The sequence below is a fragment of the Cavia porcellus genome, unplaced genomic scaffold, assembly GCF_034190915.1.
Source record: "Cavia porcellus strain 051 isolate PalLab524CR breed Dunkin Hartley unplaced genomic scaffold, mCavPor4.1 scaffold_5, whole genome shotgun sequence".
Lineage (NCBI taxonomy): Eukaryota > Metazoa > Chordata > Mammalia > Rodentia > Caviidae > Cavia > Cavia porcellus.
This window is the reverse complement of record NW_026947488.1, coordinates 97,550,795-97,574,047: the sequence shown is the minus strand read 5'-3', so window position 1 is coordinate 97,574,047 and position 23,253 is coordinate 97,550,795. Positions and strand designations below refer to the sequence as shown.

Genomic DNA, 23,253 nt, shown 5'->3' with positions numbered 1-23,253 from the left:
GCAGTAGTGGCCCCACACTGCAGGGTTTTCCCACAGGACCGCCATGGGCACTGCGACCAAGAAACAGCTTAAGGAACAGTCGGTGCCGAAACCATCACTTGTTTTCTGGGTGCTGCGGGTGTGGGACCTACAGTAAGTTCTCAGGCTCCTCACTGTGAGCACGAGGCCGGGAGAAAGAAGGGAGGAAGCTTGTTCATGCTGACCTATGCCACAGGCTTGACCAGGGTCTTCTGCGGATGAGTCTGATCCATGCTCCCTCCTTTCAGGACTTCTATTTAAACTTGCAATGGACTTTGAACTAAAGAGGGAAAAGGAAAGTAGGAGGGGAAGTGTCAATGTAAAAAAAAAAACGGTGCAAATAACAAGATGTCAACAAAAACTCAAATGTATGAAATGTTAGAATTCATGAATGTGTAGTTTGGGAGAGTTAAGCATGCTCTTACTTATTGAGTTTTGTGGGTCCTGCCACAGATCCTGTATCAGATCTTGCTGTCTGGTGGAAAGGTTTTCCCACCAACTCTGCAGTGGTGTACAGTGGGGATTCCGCGTTAACACTGACATTTCTCCGATGAGGAAAGAGGGTGGCCTGACTGAGGTCGTGGTAGGATTTGCTCAGCCCGCTGGGCTTCTCCTCCCAGGAGGCCTTGTCGCTCTTCTCCTTTGAGCTGTTTTGCAGTGGTTGGTAAAGCGACAGCTCTGAGCAGGAGAGTCTCTTCAGGACCTCAGCGTGAGCAGACAGAGGTCGCACAGCGAGCTTGTGGAGGCTGCTGCTGGCCAGGCTGCCAGTGCTGATTGCGCGTCCCATGTGAAGTCCTCTCATGGACTCTGCGTGGAGGCTCAGGCTCCTAATCGAAGCTCTCTCTACAAGGAAACAGCATTGCTTTACACTCTGGAGACACCACAGTATCTTTAGGAGAAGAGTCACTTTCATACATAAATACGGCACACAGCTGGTCAGCGTTTTGAGTGCCTGAAGGGGACAGCCGGGAAAGGCTGGCAGCCGCGGTTTTAAAAGGAGGTTTGCAGATCCTGGTTTCCACGCCCTCTCGCCATTCTTTCAGCTTCTGCTCAGCTACCACCCACTCAGCATTTCCCACTTTGGTGAACAACTCTCTGGGATCCAGTGATGTTCACAGTGTAGTCTGCAGACCCTAAAGTCCTAACAGCTGCCAGCTAGAGATGAGACTGACATACAAGAGCGCACTTCAGCCTAGTGGTGCTTTCTCTGAAGCACCTCGAGTAGGATGGGGAGAGGGAGAGACGAAACCTGGGTGGGCTGACATGCTTGAAAAAGCTGTGCAGAGCAAAGTTTTGTCTGAAGAAAAAATTTCCCGTTACTTTAACATTGCAGAATGTAGGAAAGATGCACTATCTCTGGATGTGACTGTTGCATTGTACATTTTACAACTGGATGTCACTAAAATAACAGCGCAATAATGCCACAAAAAAGCAAAATCAACAACTCTTTAAGGCAACTTTTTTTTTTTTTGGACTTTTTGAGACAGGGTTTTACTGTTCAGATCAGGCTGGCCTTGAACTCACTTTGTAGCCCCAGCTGGGCTCAAACTCACAGTGATCCTGCTGTCTTGGCCTCCCAAGTGCTGGGATTACAGATAAATACCACCGCACTTAGCCTAAGACAACATTTTTATTTTTTCACTATCTTGCTGATCCCACCTTCTCACCTTGATGACTTCCTGATTCCACTGAGGGCGAGGAACCACGGGGGATCACACACTGCTGCTATCCTGTTTGGGCATCTCTTATTAACTCACTAACTAACTAAGGTGGCCCATGAGCTAGGGCTCTCTCTGTGCTTACATTCACTATTAAGTACAAAGTCTTCTTTCAGAGTAACTTTGGCACACATTCTAACACTTGGCTATTCCACTACAAGGACCTGACATCTGAGGCTATTCACACAAGCACTGCCTAACACACAAATAAAGGACTAGACATGCAATTCAAATGGGCTGGTTCATGAATTACAACCCACATCACAGGCTGGGCCCGGGCAGCAGTGACCGTGCTGTACCCTGTTTGGAGTGAAGCCTGAGCCTGTGGTGAACAACTGGGGAAACTTCCTTTAAAACACGTCACATGATTACTAACTTAGATCTTTAGGGTCCTTGAAACACAGGAAGACTTTTAACATTCATGAATCAGAATGAAGTTTAAATTAATATGTCTTCTTATCACCAAGAAAATTCAACATTCTTTCTCTAAAGTGGAAAAGGTCATCAAATTAAGAGTTTAAAAAAACCCTTTGTAAGCTGGGTGTAGTAGTGCACACCTGTCATCTCAGCACACTGGGAGGCTAAGGCAGGAAAACTGCAAGTTAGAGGTTAGACTGGGGAATTTAGTGACATAGCAAGGCCTTGTTTCAAAATGAAAAATAAAAAAAGGGCTAGGGATTTAGCTTACTGCAAAGGCCCTGGGTTCAACTCCCAGAGTGAAAGAGACAGTGTGGGGGAGAGAGAATTCTATCTCTGTTTAAAACTCTGAAACATCTTTTTTGTCTTTAACTTGAAGTACAATGTTTTTATTAGCACTGATGACACTACTTCCCTTTACTCTGAGAGCTGTCTTCAGTTAAGGAAGGAAAGGAGTCTCGTGTAGACTCAATGACATGGAGCGGAATGTCTTTTTATGGCCCCAGGTTCTTCCTCCTTCAGGAAAAGGCAGCAATAAGGGCACCTGCTGAGTCTAGAATTGTCTGTCTGTGATCATTCAGCCCTGTGGTACTCAGATTCATTCACAGCCTTGTTTTTTTTTAGACAGGATCTCACAATGTAGCCCAGGCTGGCCTTGAACTCTGGTGATCGTCCTGCCTCAGCCTCCCAAATGCTGGGATGACAGGCGTGTGCCACCAGGCCTGGCTCACAGCCTACTCCTGGACAGGACTGAAAGCACTGTATATTCTCCTGCTACAGGAGTACAAAGCAGCTACTTCCCTCATGGATCACCACCTTGGAATGGAATGGGCTCCAGCATGGCCTCCGCCCAGGAGAGGCAAATGGCTTGGGTCCTGGCATTAGCGCTGAACATGTGGGTTCCCCCCATTTTCTGTGACCCAGGGGTCCTAATGTGTTTGTGCCACCGGGCAGTCCTCCTCCCACTGTCCACTTACTCTCTGTGCTTTTGACAGAGGGACTTCATTTACTCTGTAACCTGAAGTGCTCACTACCTAACAAACAATGTGCTCAATAAGGGACCACTTCTTAATTTAATTTCATGCAAATTAGTTCTTTGTCACTCTCTAAAGGAAAGTGCGCTGCATTGAGAATTAGATATCAGGGCTCCAACCCAGTTTGGCTTCCTTAGCTGAGACGATGCCTTCTCTGAACGTGTTTTCTCATTAGTAAAATTTTGGACTCAGTGGCCTGAAGGTACTTTCTGCCATCCACACTATGATGCTAAAGAAGTTCAACACTTTTATTAGCACTTCAATCTCCTATAGCTTATACCAGTAATTTCTACCTGTGTGGTACAGGTAGGTAAGTGGTAGACAGTGGCTCCTCACGCAGTTCTAAGAGGAAATAATTCTTCTGAAAGTTCAACAAAGTCTGGGCAATTGATGAATAATACTATCTTAAAACTGTTCTTACCTATGAGTTCAAGGATACATAGCTATGCTGATCCCAGAGGCGGAGCTGTGAGCTACACAGAGCATTTCTCCTTTCATGGACAAGAGAAATGACACTGAAAAGTCCAGCTGCCTTCTACACCGCTCCTCCTGCTCACATGGTGTGTGGTACATCACAGAGGAGCACGGGGTGTAGCAGCCCTGTCACCTGTTGTTGCTAGCATTACAGTTACCAAAGTCCCACACTGCTAAGTAGCAAAGTGAGCGATGGCAAAACAGTGTGGATCATGGTGACAGCAGCAGCAGCAATAAACGTTTCCTGAATTCTCACTGCAGGGTACACGTGTGTGCACCTCCTGATGGAACCCAGGACCTCCTGCATGCTAGGGAAGCACTCTATTGTTGGGCTACGGCCCTGGGCCTGGTCTGCTGGGCATTTTCACAGCGCTCTCTCCATGTATCAGTTCCTCTTCACTTCACAACAATCTTATGATGCAGGTATTACCATTATCGCAATCATCTGAGCTGCAGAGCAAAGGCAGAGAATCTAAGTACCTTGCCCTGGGCTTTAAGGTTTGGAAGGGACCAAAACTCACGCTCTTGGCCACCATTCACGTTGAATATCCTTAATTTGAACATGCAAAATCCAAAATGTGACACTTTTTGACTGTTTGACATGCCACTGCAAGTAGAAAATTCAGTATCTGATCTCACCTGCAAGGTCACGGTCAGAACACAGGCACATTAAAAAACATAAAGAGTCACTCTCAGGTTATCCCTAAGGTGCGTACGAGACAAACATCTATTTTTTTACACTTGGTCTCATCCACGATGTATCTCATTGTTCTAAAATCTGAAAACAATTCCAAATCCAAAACACTCCTGGTCCCAACTGTTTCAGTTAGTAGACACTCAAACTGCACTGTATTGCTCTTTAATACGAAATGCTGAGGACAAATGGATTCGTGCCTTTGTCTTCTGACTCTTTTTACTTTACTTCATCTAAAGTGGTATGATCTTCAATTGTTCAATTCGGCTCCAACTGGGAATTTCAAATGAGAATTCTGACAGCTCTAACAGCTTGACATCTTGCTATACTTTGAAAATACACAACAGCATATAAACTTTTTAGTATAGCAAAGAAGGGAAATTTTTAAAAATGCAATTACTTTATACTAGTGGTTATCATATTTTAGCATCCATAAAGATCATTACTGAAGAAAGCTGCTTAAAATACAGATTCTAGGGATCTAATTCCCAAAGACTGTATTTTTCCAAGTTTCAGGTAGATTCCTGGAATCTCATTTTAAATAAGCACAGGGTCTTACTGTACCTTGCTTCTGAAAGATTGAGAGGCATCTATGCATAGTTCACCCCAGTCTGTCCTTATGGGAAAAACATTTCTGTAAGATTTCAGCATGGAAGGAAGTTTGAGGGTAGAATTCATAGTACAGAGCATCAGTGCTACTCCATTACATTTTTAAAATCACACACTTCAGAGTGTTCACTTCACTCTGTAAGCATCTGCTATTGTGAAACTGATTCTGTCACTCAGAGTGCTCTACGTGGCCTTACAGGGCGAGCTCTAACCATTTCAGCTCTGAGTTATTTTCAGGGCTAAATTATTTTCCCCATTGGTTCCTTTTCAGAAGAAAGTGAAACCACTGTTCTGACCATTTATACTGAGCACCATGGCTATTTATTTCAGTTTCTGAGCAGGGATACACCCAGCTAGCACTAAGACACGGGAGGCGGTGAACTGGCCCCTGGAGAGCCAGCCGCTGCGGTCTTCCCGGCCTGGGGAGATTCTCCCTTGTCCCCATGCTCACTCCCTCCGTCTCCTGTTGCGCTGCCCCCGTCCCTCCCTTTACCCCTTTCATTTGTGTCCACTACTGAAGTAATTTGTCTTTTAATTCAATCCAAGAGCCTCCTCGCCGGTCCTCCAGCCTGATCTTCCCCTTCTCTTGTAACACATATCACAGAGTCTGCATGATACAATTTGTTAAACTCAGGAAGCTCACTGAGTCCCACTGTGTCATGTATACTGGTCTGTACTGTTTCAAATAGTATGTAAGTTTACTATGGCTGGAGCACATGGACCAAACGCTTTTATGATATTTACACCAAACACCTTATAGCTAATTACAAAATAAGCCTCTCAACAGGTCCTCCCTGACTTAAGCTGCAGTGTTGTTTCCAAAATGAATGAAACTGAAATCTTGGCATCATTTGACACCTTTACAGATTTGATACACCCATTTAATAGCTACATATTGTGTAACTTTTCATTCTAAGTACCGCAGTTCTTTCCAAATTTGTTGCAAAAAACATGCCCAAGTCCTGGAAGCAGTCTGCTGCTCCTTACCGATGTCTTGGGCATCTTGGTTGCTCTGTCTTGCCCGCATCTGCAGCTGGAACTTATGCTGGGCCGAGCAGAGGTGCAGCAGGTACTGGCAGACCTTGCTGTTCTCCGTCTGGAAGGCATGTTTTATTCCATCTGACGTATTCTGCAATGTGATTTTCTTCTTCTACAATATGAACCAGGGGTGTCCATAATTAGGATGCTTTCCTATGACTTTTATATAAACAAAAAACCTAATAAGGAAAATACAATTTACATTTGTATAAGCTATTCTTTGACTGACACCCAATATAAACATAAAAATGTAATCTAGTAGTATAAGCAAATGCAGGAAACAAATTATTGTCACTTTCAGAAGCTGGAGCCTAAATTGGATTGTATGCCAGCATGAGCATGAGAAACATTTGTTTTAAGGAAATGACTGACATTTTGAGTTGATGACAATGTTTACAAATACCAAAGTTATTTAAAATAATGACCAGAAATATGTATTTTACTCATCTGGGCATAGAAATGGAAGCTCAACTGTGTTGGTTTTTCTTAATTTGTATGTAATGATAACAGCTGTGATTTAGTTAACTATAAGACAGATGGTACAAAGACTGGGACAGGAGAGGTGGGAAGTTAAAGAAAAGATGGCGATGAAATGGTGCAGGATAACGTCTCTGCTGGGCTGAGAAATGAAATGCTTTGGTGCTCAGAGACGGCAATTCTCACTAACTCAGGGAAAGGAGGGAAGGAACAAGCCAGCTCTATGTCCCTAATGTTTCTCAAAAAGCGAATGCTTCCTGGAGGCTTCCTCAAATTTGCAACCCATGTGGTGAAGCTTACAGGGGATGCACATGCCTTAAGAAGTCAGCATGTAATGTTCTAGGCATCTAAGCGTACTATCCCTGGGTGAGCACCTCAGTCCAGCGAAATGTACACTGTCTCTTACCTACCGTGCAAGTCATTCTCTTTACTTCATATCCTTTACTTTTATTTCAAATGCAAAAATAGATGCAGCAAAGTCAAACAGTGGGATCACAAAAGATACAACAACAGAATTACCCACACTATAACTAGTCAGGCACTATCTTCATAATCTCTGGCCCTGCTTATTTATATCTTCAAATTGATTTTTATTATTTATAAAAATATGTTAAAGAAACTTTATGCATAAATATAAACAGAAAACTAGTATCACTTGTCACAAACAGAATCTATCTACAGAAATAAATGACAATGAAAGCAATTAAAAGCAAAACCTTGTAAAATTCTAGCTAGATATTGTTGCCAGTGAAACCTCTAGGAATAAGCCTGTTCTACTAAAAATGGAAATCAGCAAATGTTAGAGAAGCCTAAAAGACAGCAGCACCCAATAATGCTCCCTGCAGGTTCATACCAAAGTCTGTGATTCTAAGAGAAACCAAGGTAAGGCAGAGAGTGACAGAAGCAAGTCTGCATGCTTCCAGTGCAAGCCAGCGAGGGCGAAGAGCTGCCCTCAGAAGATGCCAGACTTGGCCAAGGGAGCAGCACCCTGACTGCAGGTAGTATATAACCAGTAAGTCTTTACATGACTGTATAATAGTAGCCCTTCCATCAGGTAGGGAGCACTTCACCTAACGAATTTACCACTCAGCTACTATCAAATGATTTGTAAGGACCCTGAACTCGACAGGGATAAAGCTCTCTTACTGACTAAACCGTTCACAGGAAAGACAGAAGAGCCATAAAACTGGTATCTAGTAAGATACCCAAAGGCAGCAGAGAGAGGTGGGCACAAAAAGCCCCACCAAAGATAAGTGAGGTGCAGAGTTTTCTATACTAGTTACAGAACAATTATGGAAAGTGGTGCTGTAGATGATCTCACATCAACTACGGAAATCCTGGTTTGAAACAAGTCTTGACTTCACCGATGACAGAAGTGTGACTGAGAGGGTACAGCTGTCAGTCCTGCAGGCTGGCATTTCATTCCCCACCCCAAAGGCAGAGAAAAGAGAGAGAGTTCTGCGTTAGAGGAAGAAGCTCAGGACCGACAGTGCTGTCAACTCAAGGAGTGAGGAGCAGTTCCCGGGGACGTGGTCCTCTCTTCACTGTGTAGAGCTTTGCAGACAAGCTGATCATGGCACACACAGTGCTCTGGTGCGATAGCTTGGTGAGTAACAGAGTGCATCCTGTAATGGTTACTTGTTGCTCTTCCAAAACAGGTCCAAAATGAATGTGTATTAAGGTCATCTGAAGTTTCCTTCAGACACTTGTTATGCCAGAATTTCCACTAGCCTCAACAACTTCAGACGTAAGCAGGAAACCTTTGAATGAGGCTTAGTTCTCAATTATGTTAAGGGTAACGCTAAAACAGAAGCAGTCTTGGGGGAATATCCTTACAAGTATCACTCTGGTGAGAGCGTATTTCAGCCCAAACGTGAGTAAAGACATCAGCATCCCTGAATGCCATCAGGGAATAAATACCTGGACATGATTCCTATTCACTCTGGGCTTTGCCAATGGCACATCAGCGTCCAGAATCAAAATAGGCCTTAGAACTTGGCATCTGCCATAAACACAGTATTTTCTGAATATAACTTTTCTAACTTTATCTTACTAAAGAATATGCACTAAAATCTCAAACTGCAGAAACAAATGGGACTAGTTTATAAAATGAATTGTATCTTTGGATGCATGAGATTCCCATAATAGTTACTGCAAGGAACTTATTCTTGAGCTAGATAAATTTTATCAGGATTAAGACAGTTATCTGTCTTAAAATATCAGAGTTGTTTCTCCATGTGAAAGTTGTGGACAAGCCTAGAATAAGTCCTGATGTAACAAAGAATTCTATTTGGTTGTAATTTAATGTAAGTTAACCAAGTATATAACTAGCTCAGAATGTATCACAGTTTGAAAAATCACCTCCTGATAAAACTGGAGCCAAATCTCAGTACTACCTCCTACAACTAAGACAGAAAAGCTAAACAGTATTAAGACATAACAACATTACTGAATGGTAGGGCCTAACTTACTTAAGGGAAGTTAGCAAACAGTTACACAGGAACAGGCAGCAGTTGTTTAAAACTACAAGGAAGAGGGCATTAAAATGGACGTACAGAGAAAGAAATCTTCCTGGTTTCCCTCCACGGAAAGCGAAGGACCAAGGTGCGAACTCCATTGTGAACTTCGAACACCTGGACCCCTTTTGAACAGATTCCAAGCAGTATTCCTGTCTGTGACTTCTTCTCAGGGTGCACCCGGTGGAAGTGGACGCCATATTCCGTCAGCCGCTGGCAGACCTGTTGGGATAGTACCACGCCATGACAGTGCACACTGGTAGATAAGGCTACATACAGAAGCTGTGCCTGCAGCAGTGTAGTTTACTGTGGAAAGGACAGCCTTTCCAACAGTGTTGCCAGAACAATGTAGATCCACTGCCAAAAAATAAACCTCAACATTTACTTCATTGATAAAAATTCCACTGTGCTTGACAGCCAGCACTGCAAAATGAAACAAAACAAATCTAACAAAAGATCACTTCAGTAACTTTAAAAACTTGCTCACCAAGAGTCAATGTTAAACTATAAAGGCAGTACATGCTGAGAAGTAGATTTATGTGCATATATTTAAACTACACCTGGGGGCATACACCTGGGATCCCAAATACTTGGGAGGCTGAGACAAGATAATGTCAGGTCCAAGCTTAACTTAGGCAACTTAGCAAGACACTGTCTCAAAATAAAAAATAAAAAGGGCAGGGGATATAAGCTGTGTGGGAGAGCACTTGCCTAGTATGTGTGAGGCCCTGGGTTCAATCTCCAACACCGAAACAAACAAACAACAAACCAGAACGTCTCAGATTCAGTCAAGAATAAATTAAATAAACCACAGTATCAGTTACTGGTCTCTGAGCTTTTAATTACACTTCCTCCTTATTTTATAGGAAGACATGTACCTTTCATAATCTTATATGCTTACCTTTAAAAATTCTAACTCTGTCTCTTTTTCAGAAGCTCCCACATAGGTGTTATGCAGTTTGGGTAACTCTTCTTTAACATAGGATAAATCCAGTTTCTCCATCACTCTGGCAGGCAAATAATGCTCCATTCTAAAGTACGACACTCCATGAACCTAGCAGGGAAACGTTTTGTTAGTGGCTCTCTTTGCCTTTTATTAGAGCCCACCCTTTTCTTTTAACCAAGAGATGAACACGCTGTTCTGCTTCTCTCTCTGAAGAACGAGCTTTAAGGGATATGCGTCAGTCTCCTTTTACTCAGGGAGGTTCATGACTGATGACACGGGACAGGAAGGTACATCTGAAGACTCACATCACCTGTGCTAAGAGTGGATACATGTGGGCCGCTGCACAGGTGGCCCTCCTGGCCCACTGGTCAGGGTCAGGAGGCTGTGTGAATACAGCAAATTTTCAATACACCGAGCTCTGCTCTGTCCCCAGCTCCTCGCTGCAATGAGTGGTACAGAGGATCCTTTAAAACTGAAGCTCAGCCTCAATTATTTGGAGAATGGGAGAGAAGAGAGTAAGCACCAGAGAGCCCTAAACTCTAAAACCTTAGATGGAAAAATAAATTTTTAACATTTTAAATGGAAAGATACATCTCACACTGTACGATTACACGCAGCAAACATACTTCTCGAGTTCAGTCATTTTGAGGCACTAAACTAGCTTCAACAACTTCAGACCTAAGCATGAAACTTTTGAATGAGGCTTAGTTCTCAATTATGTTAAGGGTAACGCTAATACAGAAGCACTCTTGGAGGGAAGAATAAATCCAACCTCTGGCTGATAATCTCCATACTCAGCTTGGAGCGCCAGGGATGCCAGCAACAAGGAAGTCTCATCATCGCAGTGCGTCCTCTCCTCCAGGACATCTTTCCGCAGCTGAAGGTAATACTGGTGATAGGTCAGTGTGTGTCTGAAAAAGTAAGCAAGCACACCAACAGCTGGCCTTTATTCTTCAATGTCGGGGTGAGTTTAATTACAGGTACAGAAGTTCGTTCATTACTAAGCTTGCTGTTAAGTGTTTTTTGCTGTTGTGGTTGTCTTGGTTTTGTTTGTTTTTGAGACCAGGTCTCACTATGTAGGCCAGGCTGGCCTTGAACTCACAGTGAACCTCCTGCCTCAGCTTCCCCGGTACAGGGATTATAGGAGTGCACATGTTGTGGTGATTGCTGGTAAGTTTTAAAAAGGCACAAGAATTCAGTAAGCTGTGTGAAGGAAATACTGATCTCCTTTATCCGAGATGGTGGCTCCCAACCTTCCACATCCAGACATGTGATAAGGTTCAATTTATAAAGTAGCCACAGTTACAACAGTTACAACACAGATCTTAGTGACCCTGACAGATTTTCTTTTCTTTCCTTATTGAGTTAACAGCTTTTACTTTTCACTTAAAAGCACGCTTTGTGGACTCTCTGTGGCACACTTGAATTGGTACAATTCCACGCTAGGTGATACGACAAGTGAGACAGTGGCTGAGTGACTAGAAGGCAGACAGTGTATGTAAGCACAGATGCACTGTGCAAAGCAGTGACCCATCTGCTGGGCAGGGCAGGGCAGGGCAGGGCAGGGCAGGGCTGGGCAGGGCAAAATGGCACAAGAGTTTGTCATGGTATGCAGAATGAACTGCAACTTCAAATGCATGTATTGTTTACTTCTGGAGTTTTCTATGTCAATTTTTCTGACAAGGTTGACCACGGGTAACTGAATTACGGAAACAGAACTACAGATAAGGGAGGGGCTACTGTACTTCTTTTAATAGAAAGATGAATTTATCCTTGATCACTATCAAATAGCTCACTCCCAGTAAGTTCAGGGAGAAAGAGTGGGGACCCAAAGAGAGCAGATGAGAAACTTGGTTATGTGGTACTCACTGTATTAGGCTAATGTCATCCACAAAAAATTTAATTCGAAAAAATAAAGTAAAGTCAACAGCTGCTTTGCTCTTTTTCTTTGGTTCCTCTTTCCATCCTTCTGGGGCCACTTTGGTTAATTTTAAATCAGGATCAACAAAGAAATATTCATTGTCTAAAACAGAGTGAGAAAAATGATCAAATAAAAAGTTTCCCTTTACTTTCTTTACCGTACAAACTAGGGTCATTCAAGAATAAAACAGCACTGCTAGGAGCATGATAGGCTGTGTACAGTGAGGACAACAGGGCCCAGACTTCAAGGTGCAGGCTCCCGGCACAGGGCTGGCTCAGTTCCCACCACCTCACTCACTGCCCGCACGCCTCTCAGCGAGCTGTTTCAGCTCCCGGAACATCACTTCTGGCCGTAAGGCTAGGGTAATGCCAGTGCCTGCTTTAGAGGGCTGTTACAAGGATCAGATGACATCTGGATACAAAATACTGGGTGAATCAGTAGCACATGGTGTTACAATTCACGCTCAGCTATTATTTGCTATTACTGAACTACTAGCTGAGATGCAGGAGGAGTGAAAGTCATTACTTTTTATTTTAAACGTTATCACTTAACTGTTACTGTTAAGTGATACTTAACTGTCCAAATATATGAGGATTACCTAATAAAATCTGATTTTGTGCAGGATATTTAAGAAAGAATTTTTTTTTTGAGACAGAGTCTCACTATGTAGTTCAGGCTGGCCTTGAATTCATCATGTAGTCCATGTAGCTAATTCACCTTGAACTTGTACTGTATCCTCCGGCCTTAGCTTTGCGAGTGCTGGGATTACAGGTATGTGCCACCAAATATTGCATATTCATTGGATGATTTTATAAAATAAATTATTCATTTTAAGACATAATATTCAACAAAATATATTTAAGAAAATACTTATTTTATGAAAAAAGTCATTACAATATGGTAGAGTTTCAAGATCATTGACCTTTGATTGTCATTTACAGTACTTTGTTGTCTAAGTTAAACATTAAGAAATCTGAAATATTAAAGAGTAATTTATAATGGTTTATTAAAGAATGAAAATCAACTCTAAAGAGCTCATTGCTATGACAATTGTGACTGATAAAGACAACCTTTTATCAAAGATGTGCTCTGACACCACGATGGTTGTGTATGTCAAAGGGTTCAGTGAATGTAATGTTTGAAGACTTCAGAAATGACTAATTTTCTGTCATTGGCTAACACATAAGAAAGAATATATGGCTTTGGCAGTAGACCAAAGAGGTTGTGAAAATTCAGAACTATGTCCTTGTGATATATACATATTTATGTACTTATATACCTGCAGTTAACATGTAGATAATAGTCCTAGAATGTGACAAATAAAATCTGTTGTATTTTTAACTGGGTTTAGAAGGTCTCAGCTACTCAAGAGGCTGAAGAGGATTATTTGAACCCAAGAATTTGACACTTGTCTGGAAAAATAAATACTGCAAAACAAAACAAAACAAAAAGCGACAAAACCCAACTTATTCTTATAGAGTGTTAGCCAAAGAAAAATTCTTTGTAACAGTACAGGAGAAGGTTAAAACTGTGAATGAAGCTGGGAGAAGTCCCAACGGATTGGCTTGTTCACTCAGTGTTTCCCACAGCGCAGCTGAGCAGGACGGTGGCTGTAGAGGGTCAGTTTCCAGGCTGTACTCTGAGTTTAAAGTGCTCGGTACCTTTGAGGGTCGCTAAAGCAAACAGATGATGTTCCACTAGGCCGATGTGGGCCACGACCATGTCAAACACATCTTTGCAGATGGTTCTGGTATCACAGGTCAGTTCCAGCCTCTGTCCACTCAAAAGCATTATGTTCACTTTCCTCCGATTATCTTCATTTTTCCCTTTTTTGGTCTGTAATTGAAAAAGGAAATGATATTTATTAAAATAAGCTTTAAAGTCTTTAAATGACTTTAAAGGAGTTTTTGAAACAAAAGTATAATAATTTTGAAACAAAAGGATAATAATTTTGTGCAAGGTATACCAATTGGTTTTATTACTTACAAGGATAGACCCGGGCAAATCCAAAGCTACAAATGGTTCAACCGTCATCTTCACAAACTCAGGGCCAAAGAAATTCTGCAAATCACATAAGAAGAATTAATATTTTTTACCATTTCTCCTGGCTCTTTCCTTGCAAGAAAAATAATGCTATAATAATACATTACATTTAAAGCTACCACACTAAAACTAGTGATCTAAAACAAATGCAGAAACTTTCAATGCAGTACTTCAAGGAAATGTGCCAAAATCAAGAATGGAACACCCCCTGCACACATAAGCTTTTCCTGATATTTGTTTTCTATCATTGAGGTCAAATATAATGCCCGGCATTATATGTTTTATTATTTTATTAGTTTTCAATATTTGGTCTCCAGGTAGACTTTAAAAAATAAGCAACCCTGGGCTCAAGGTGTAGGTCAGTGGTAGAACAATGCACTCTTGACATCGTGAGGCCTTGGGGTTGGCCTCCAGCACCACACACACAAAAATATGAAGAAACAAATAAAATAACAAAAAATAAGTTATCAAGCTCATTCACAAAGGCTTTGGTTTTATGTTGCTAATGTGTAAACTGAGTGAACAGAACTGCATTGTTTTGTTTTATCCTATTTTATTTTTTGGTAGCAGGAATCAAACTCAGGACCTTGTGCTGCTGAGCTACACCCCCGGCAGAAGTGCATTGTTTTACAGTGTGATATACAAACTCGAGTTACAGTCATCTGCTTGGTGAGTACAAAATATACATTTCCGTCTGTCTCCAGGACCGTGGAATGCTGAGATGCTTCAAACTTTTGTTTTACATAACAAGAAGTGGGGACCACATAGACATCACATTGTCTCCTCCCCTCCCAATCCCCTCAGCAAGAAAATACCTCAGGGATGGGAAGTTCAGAGAACGGGGGAGTGGAGTCTGCAGCTGACCTGCCTGCTATTCAGTCTACTCTCTCCCTGGTCCTACTGTGTGTTCAAGGTCTTTAGTGAGAGAACTGATTTTTAAGAGGTAACTTCAAACAAGTTAAATTCTAGGGGCAGCAGAGATGAACATAGATGGAAAGACTAGGTCCAAATGGGTGAGGAATCTCGGGGCTAATCTTGAGGCTGAATTAGGCGGTGTGTGTGTGTGTGTGTGTGTACCTGAGGTGTGTTTGAACTAACAGAGGTCACTAGAGTCTTATTTTTGTTGGCTTCCTCTTTGGACTGGGTTGTATAGCTCCATTTGGTTGCTTGGTGTGGGAATTCTGTCTAATTAACTGAGTGTGAAACGCGCCAATACCATGTGAGTAAAAGGTTAACATCAGGGGGCTTGTTAATAGTCAGTGAACTGATAAGACACATTTTAAGCAAGGACAGAAATAGAGCAGAACAAATTAAAAAGATCTGGGGCAGGAATCACAGAACCTAATAAAGACCAACAAGAGCAACAGAATAGTAACAAGCTAAATGTGTCTGCAAGGAAAGGAGAAAAGAAGAAGTTTAACATATATTTTGAAAAAGAACATTAATTCAATTGTAAAGCTGTTCCTCCACTTATTAGTACACTCTTTCAGCCTAAATATGCAACCACCTGCTCTTTCCACAGAAAACACACCATGTGGCACTTTAATGACTGGTAGTTCAAATGACCCAGTCACTGATAGAGCATGTCTCAGTAAAGATGTGTTTGCCTGAAAATAGCCAGAAACTGACTGCCTAACAAGGAAATGTAGATGGCAGTGCATACTCTAAAGGCACAATCTGTAATTTGTGAATTGCTAATGAACTGAAGCTCCGGTCCAGTTTTCTGAAACCATGATTTAGGAGAGGCGTGTGTCTACGAGTGTGCCCTTTGGGTTCTTTACTGAATTATCACATTGGAGATTTCCACAGTATTTTAGAAGCTCATAATATTTTCTGTGACATCCTGCTTATCCCTCAATTTTGATACAGGTATGGGTTATAAGGGTAAACTGGTAAAAGTTTTATTGAATTCTTTCCTTTCAGCTTAAAATCCAGTTATATTTAGTTAAAATGAAAAAATTTTAAAAATTCATCAGTGTCTTAGGAAATAAAACCCAATTTCATGTTTAAAAATTATTACTGGGGCTAGGATGTAGCTAGGTGTACAGTGTTCACCTAGCATGTGAGGCTGAATCTCCAGCATTGCAAAAGGACAAATAAATAAAAACAAATCCCTAACAGTAAAAAATTAGGTCAGTGAGGCACAAAGCAGTTTAAAAGCTTACATAAAGCCATTTAACAGCATCACAAGGAATAAAATTCAAGCCTTTCCAATTTGTAGCTCAATGCAATTTCCAACATCCAAAACTGCTTCTCTCCTTAGAATACTGTGAAGGAAATTTGAATTCTACCAACTCAAACCTGCTTTTAAGATGATTCTCTGAAGCAGTCAACAATAGTAACAACAGAAGAACTAAAAAGAAAAAAATCACTGCCAATTATATCATCTTTATTAATACATATTAGTATGTTTTTATATGAGAAAAGGCAGGATCATTTTGAGTTTAGTTTCATAAAATTATTTTTAAGGTCCTATGTTTGTAGAAAAATACCCCAAACAAAAGAATACACACGTTTTTTACAACACTGCTTCCAGGCTGGGGATGGAGCTCAGGACCAGCACTGGTCTAAGATATGCAAGGCACTGGCTGAGCAAATGTTTTCCCAGGAAGTATTTGTGGCAGACTGCTCCTTCCTATTTCTGCATGTGATGCTTGGAGCTACGCAGCCATCTTTTGGCTATAAAGCAAGGCACTGCCAACACTGAGAGTGGCAGAGTAGGAAAGAAGACGCACTGGAACATAATCTTAGAGCTTCTGACCCAACCCTGAACTCAGTATTATACTTCTGATCTCTCAGTTTGCAGGATTAAAACATGATCCCCCAGGGCTGGGGATTTAGCTCAGCGGCATAAGTACCTGCCTTGCAAGCGCATGGTCATGAGTTCGATCCCTGGAACTGGTAAAAAAAAAAAAAAATTCCCCGTAATACTGCATAAAGCCAGGTGCTTCTGAGAATCATGAGAAACTGAAAAAATTTCTTTTGCTATGGGTTTGGCTGTGCTACCCAGGCCTGTGGGCTCAAATGATCCATCCTGCCTCAGCCTTTCTAATTGTAGGGGTGATAGGCACCTGCTGCCATGGCTGGCTAGGCACAGAGTTAAAAAACGTAGAGTCAAGATACTCTAAGTCCATCTCATTTAATTTTGGAAATATGGTACTGACAATAACTAAATATTTACTATTTTAATGTCAAGTAACAAGATACTTAGTCCCAAATGAAAGCTAACACGGAATTTCAACTTCACTTATAGGCAACTGCTGGGTACTAGGAGTCATCTGTGAAGCTCTGCCTGATGGTTCCCTAAGAGCAGGACTGGACGCCACGGCCGAGAATGCACTTGCCCGCAGCTTCCTCTGGGTCATGGCGGTCTCCAGGGCCATCTCTCTCAGCGGGTCTCTGGTGATGTCCAGCATGGAAGCTGTGACCGTGTCGCTGGGGCACGGGTTGAGCCGAGGTTGCCGAAGGACCATTGCAGCCTGCAGCTGCACCATCTCTTCCTCCTGTCGCTTCAGCATGACCTCCTGGCTGACCGAGCTGCTGTCCGGGGCTGTTTCGCATTGCCTGCTGCTTAAAAAGAGGAAAGGGCAGGGCTGGACAGAGCACAGCTGTTTCAAGGCTACTAAAGAAAATTCTGTGCTGTGTAAGGCATCGAGAACTTCAGCAAATTCTACATTTCTGTTTTAGAAGAATCTTTGTGGGAGACATGTGCCTGTGGGTATGCACGCACGTATGGACTGCTCCTAGGTCCCCTGTAATTAGCTGAGGGATGTGCCATGCTTGTGATCTTCATTAGAGCTCCTAAGCCACCCTAGCCAACTAGCAAATCTGATTATACTAGCTATGCAAAACAGAACCCGACATCCCATGTGCACACTCCCTACCCCAGCAGCCTGCCTCCTCCTCCCCAGCAGGTGGGAACACTTTGCTGCACAATGGTGCACTCATTACCTGCTGTGCAGTAGTTTACTGGCGACCCCTCATCTCGAGCAAGTCTCTTGAGGGGATGTTTCTGTATTGGAAACAGCTCCATCTCCAGTAACTGAAAGTAGCTAGCAAGTGACAATAATTACCTGTTGAGTGAATGACTGAATATAATCTGGCTCACTGTCACTTGTGATCCTCCTGCCTCAGCTTCCCTTCATGCTGGGATCAAAGATGTGCACCAACACGTCCAGCTACATGTAGAATTCTCACCAATTATATTAGCTTCCTGTTCGAGTTATTTTATATCAGAGCTACTCACAGATAGCTAAAGTGATTATCATTTTATCTCATCCAACACAGTAACTGGTAGAAGTTTCTATGAAGACTGAAGTCTTGAGAGGGAAACAACAAAAGCAAGCCAAAGACCCAGAAAATCTGTATCACTAAAGCATCAAAAAATGGACTATTTGGAGCCAGAAAAAAGGTCATTTCAATAAGCAGAGTCACAGAAGCTCGGAGCTGCACCATGTATAAGCTGTTCTCCAAAAGCAGACACATGGAAAGGCTGAGGATGCTCTCTAAAGCAGCGGAGTCCTTTTTGGTCTCTGAAAGACACTTTTGATCACTGAGAATCCAGCATTACGTATGCTACTGCATCTGACCCATCGTTTCCTGTCCCCTGCCACTGTGTGATAGGAATCAATAGCTCTGTTTGGATTTGTTTTGTCATCCCATTCTGGCTAAAGGGAATGGAATTTTTTTTATAAGGAAGCTTGCAACATGAGCAAACACAACACTGTTTACAGATCTTGCAATAGAAAAGAATGAAGCAGGAGGTTCTGATTATGGACCACATGCTGAGGATGTTAGCAGAAACCTCTGTGTAGATCCAGGAAATTCTGTGCTTGCATAAAGACTTTAGATGGTGTTGGAATCCATGCATACTTCTGGGGGTGGCAAAAGGATGGGACTGGTGGAAGGAAATATAGTTTAGCAACATGTGTGAGACAGGACATACACCTGACAATCTGCTTGTCCGGGCAGTAGTTTTTCCACCTCTACCTATATCTAACTCAGATGCTATGTATACCACAGGATTTTTCCATCCACAAATTAAGACACAAACAAACAGTTTATCTTTAGAACAGAGCTCTAACAAGCTAGTATGGCTTTAATGTCTCCTTGAATAGAATCTAGAAACAGTTAAAATGAAGGTTATCCCATACTTGATACTTTTGAAATTTATTAAGAAAACTGAGATAAAGCTCATGAGATGATTTAATTTTGTTTAGAATTATCTTTAAATAACAAATTGCAAACAAATTATTAACACATAATCCAATATTTTTTCCCAGTTGTCTCTACTCCTTTCAGTCAAGCTAAAAGGGCATCGTATTAACTGTCCAAGGCCTTCTGCAAGTCAGATATAGAGAACAGTGAACTCTAAAGAAATCCTTTCTCCAGGCAACCTGAGCTGAGTGCAATTTATGCTGGCTTCTTACTACCCTTCATCCGCAGGGCTTCTGCCTCAGTAGGAAAACCTGCACAAAGATGGACCTTATACCTCTGTTCAAATGATTAAAGTGGGGCTGTCACTAGATAATAATAAAAGACTTCTATGCAAACATAGTTTTAGGTAAATGAATACTTACGGGAGTGTTTCTCAAAGAAAATAAAATATTTTGGGGCCCGGGATTTAGCTCAGTGGTGTAAGCACCTGCCTGGCAAGTGCAAGGTCGTAAGTTCGATCCCTGGTACCAAATAAATAAATAAATAAATAAATAGATAAATAGATAGATAAATAAATAAAAATAAAATAAAATAAAATAAAATATTTTAGGCTATTTAAAAAAGGCACAAGAGGGGGCTGGGGATTTAGCTCAGCGGCATAAGTGCCTGCCTTGCAAGCAGGCAGTCATGAGTTCGATCCCTGGTACCGATAAAAAGGAAAAAGAAAAAAAAAAAAGAATAAAAAAAAAAGGCACAAGAAACAAAATAAATTCAATAAAAACTAAAATATTGAAGAATTTAAGGAAAATTAATTTTAGTGCAATGGATTTAATCACTTGAACTCTAAGCCATGGATAAATTGTTTTAATTCTAAGGCTAGAGTTACCTGGTCTATTAATGGTTTATAGGTGTGAAACAAGAGTCTGGTAAACTAATTAGCTAAGGGACAAATACTTGTCAATTTTAAAATGATTCTCTTGCATCTGGTAGCACTTGAATTAAACAAACTGAAAGATCAAGTTCAAAAAGATTTTCTCATGTTGGGAGGAAATTCTAAAGCAACCTCTGGACCTCTAATATTGTATTACAATTTGAAATTAATGCTTAGCCTTAAGAACACCTTTTGTTCCCACAAGGGAACTGTGCACACATGACAATGATATGATATCAACATACTCACTATTAACCTGACATATTTCAGTTTCAAAAAGGAAAATCAACGCACAGCTGTAATATCACCACCTTAAACTTTACATAAACAATACTAACATCAGTGTGCAAAGTATTTCAGTATGCAAATGAGCTCGAAACAGCCCTAATCAGGCTTTTAACCAATACCACACAACTTTTTTAAGCCAGATAGTGAGTAACTAACTCTTTATGTAAAGGTCACATAGTAGTAATCTACTCATTATCCTCTCAGCAAATAAATTTTCACCAAAAGCCTGCTGGTAGAGCCTATTCTAACCTTAAAAATAAGTATTATTCTTCCAGAAATAAAGGTTTACCACACTCTCTTGACTGTTATTTTCTATTCATATGGACAATTAAAAAAAAAAGACCTATAAATAATCAGATTTTAAAAGGTTCCAATCCCTACCTTTCATAGAATTGGAGGAATTTTTGAGAACTTATTGAAGATAGGAGAGTGAAGGAAAAGGACGGGGAAAAGGAAAATGGAAAAAAAATAAAGATAATAAAAAATGACATCCAATCTGATTTTAAGAAAGATGCAAAACTAAACAAAAAACAGGGTTCACCAGCGGTCTATTGCTCTGCTGTGTCCCCCAACATACCTTGGTCTCTGCAGCCGGCCTTGACCTGGAGTCTCACCCAGCCCTGGGAGGCCACTGCTGGATTCGAACCTCTTTGAAGCTTCAGTCCTTCTCGCTAGTCAAAAATGACAAAGAACTGATGGTACAGGTGACAGAACCACGAAAACAACCCTACCAAAAACTCAAGCATTTTTATAATTTGTACAGATGATATTAATATAACCCAACCAGTGACATGTTATTAAATCCTGAGGTAAGTTTTGCTATTTTTACAGATCATGACTTCCTGTCTGTAGGAAATTGACATCATTGTTTGAAACCGCTAAGTTCTTATAATACTAATGGTAACATTTTACAATTCTTAAATTTTCACTTGAATTACCTTTGCGAAGAATTACAATCATGACTTAAAACTTTTTTTTTGTTTGTCTGAGATACCTCTTACCTTGTCTGAAGTCCGACTCAGAGGAAATAATAGATGGACTTTCACTGGAGGTACTGAAGATATCACTGTGGTAAGTTCTGTACCTTCGCACTGGTTCTAGGGAGATTAAAACAGCATTGCTTTAAATTTACTAATCCCTGGAATGCATTCAATAGGTTCTAATTCTGAGATGGTCTGGCATATTGATTAGGGCACAGACTGTAGAATCAGGCTGCTGGGTTTGAATCTCCAGGAAACAATTCAGTCTCCCAGTGACTCATGTTTTTTCTAAGCCCAGACGGGATGTAACAGTGTGCATACCTCCTATGTTTGCTGTGAGGGGCCAGTGAAGGAACACACGCAAAGCTCTCAGCACAGTGCTACCTCAGCATCATCACTGACAGCCAGTTACCAGAATGCTGCGTGAAATCCTGTTACCAACGCAAAATCAGAAGCAGAGAACTTGAAATACAGACAGCAAGACAATGCACAGCCTCTTGTTTGAGCTGGGGCATTCAGGCCCAGCAGGATGAGAGATTAAGTGTGGGGTGGAGGTGGGGGCTCCAGGCTTGTGCGGTATGAGCCTACAAGAGGGCAGGACCCGGGCAAGAGCAGATCACAATCTCAAGGCTCCCACCTCTCTGCCCACACTGTCCCTGTGCCCTGGCGCGGCCTCTCCTGTCGGGAGTACTACCTGTCTCCTCAATCCCCTCTGCCAACAGGATGCTGTCACTCAATAGTTCACATTCAGAGTGGCCTTTCCCGAATAAGAAGTCTGAGCGGTCACTTTGTTTCCTGGTGGTCTCCTTCAAGGCAGTTCGAAACTCCTCGGTTTTTCTACAACCTACTTGCTGCCTACATCTACCTATTCTGAAGTCTCACAGTCACTTGTGAGTATCTCGCAAGAAGTCTGGACCTCTCTATTCCCCTCAAACTTATATGGGCAAATATTAAATATAAACTGAAACACTAGACTCAGAAAGCCTCACCAACCATCCACTTCCCCAACAAATCCTGCACTTTTTTCACTCAGTTTACAGAAAACCCAAGGACATAAACTTCCAGATTACTGTCAGGGACATTTGCTATGCCAGCAATATGGCTTCCCTCCATAAATGAGTTATCGCCCCTTTTTCTCCGGGGAGCCTCGCCTTTCCTGTGAGCTTACAGGATCCATTAGAGGCTGGGTTACGCATTGCTGGTGCTGCTTTCATATTATCTTAACTAGCCGCATCTCCCCCTCAGCAAGTACTTCTCCACTTGTTATTTCTCTAACCTGAATTACAAGTTTTCTGACAATAAGGATCTCATCTTTTTCAGATGAACATCTAGTATTCAGCAGTTCATGGTGTAGAGTTAAGCACAAAATACTTCCTGAATAAACAAATACAAGTGTTATATAAAGGTCACACACAGAGACGATCTTCAAGAGAACGATTTTTCATTGCACCAATGGATCAGACACCAAATCAGAAGGGTAAAGGACAAGATGGTAAGAAATTGAGAAAACGGTTGTACGTTATTCTTTCAAGAAGTTTAAAAAAGGAACGGTAAGAACACAGAATTACCAGTCTTTCTGGCACACTGGAATGTTCACACATGGCTCCAGGCAGAGGAACTGCAAATGGAAACTGCTGTGCTGAAGGAGAGGGGAGATGGGGTACAGAGCTCCCACGGGATTAATCATATGTTTGGCAAGAAGAAAAACTTTTTTTTTTTTTTAAAATCATGGTTAAGAGAAAGGGTGCACATGCAGAGGAAATTTCAAGATATTCCTGCTAGAAAACTGCCTGCTAATAAATGAATCACTTCCTGTGAGCTTGTGTGTCAGGAGGCTTCAGATGAATAAAGAGACTGTTGTGGAGACCGTGGCAAAGGTCAGCAAACGCCACACATGAGCATTTAGGTGGGACAGGTTGCATGAAATCCAGCGGAAATGAGGAGAGTTGTTAGGAGCTTTTCTGGGCCCCGGAGAAAGCAGTCTATAGGTCA

At 41.6% G+C, this 23,253-nt stretch overlaps 1 protein-coding gene across 14 annotated transcripts in view; it reads right to left on the bottom strand.

The window, feature by feature from the left end:
• Nucleotides 1-23,253, bottom strand: part of Ptpn13 (protein tyrosine phosphatase non-receptor type 13) — a 178,726-nt gene that overhangs the window by 51,581 nt on the left and 103,892 nt on the right. For 9 of the 14 annotated variants that reach the window (XR_010047689.1, XM_063249384.1, XM_013151924.2 and 6 more), the window contains 12 exons: nt 21,283-21,378; nt 20,859-20,952; nt 17,250-17,475; nt 13,849-13,923; nt 13,524-13,698; nt 11,811-11,964; nt 10,714-10,852; nt 9,897-10,049; nt 9,035-9,217; nt 5,952-6,114; nt 444-861; nt 204-298 (listed from right to left, as the gene is read on the bottom strand). Coding sequence is in view for 13 of the 14 variants with exons in the window: in XM_063249384.1 (XP_063105454.1) it covers nt 204-298; nt 444-861; nt 5,952-6,114; nt 9,035-9,217; nt 9,897-10,049; nt 10,714-10,852; nt 11,811-11,964; nt 13,524-13,698; nt 13,849-13,923; nt 17,250-17,475; nt 20,859-20,952; nt 21,283-21,378 (1,971 nt within the window). In the remaining variant the exon portion in view is untranslated. The remainder of the gene's footprint in view (nt 1-203; nt 299-443; nt 862-5,951; nt 6,115-9,034; nt 9,218-9,896; nt 10,050-10,713; nt 10,853-11,810; nt 11,965-13,523; nt 13,699-13,848; nt 13,924-17,249; nt 17,476-20,858; nt 20,953-21,282; nt 21,379-23,253) is intronic. The other 5 variants (XM_063249381.1, XM_063249383.1, XM_063249386.1 and 2 more) reach the window with 3 other exon arrangements.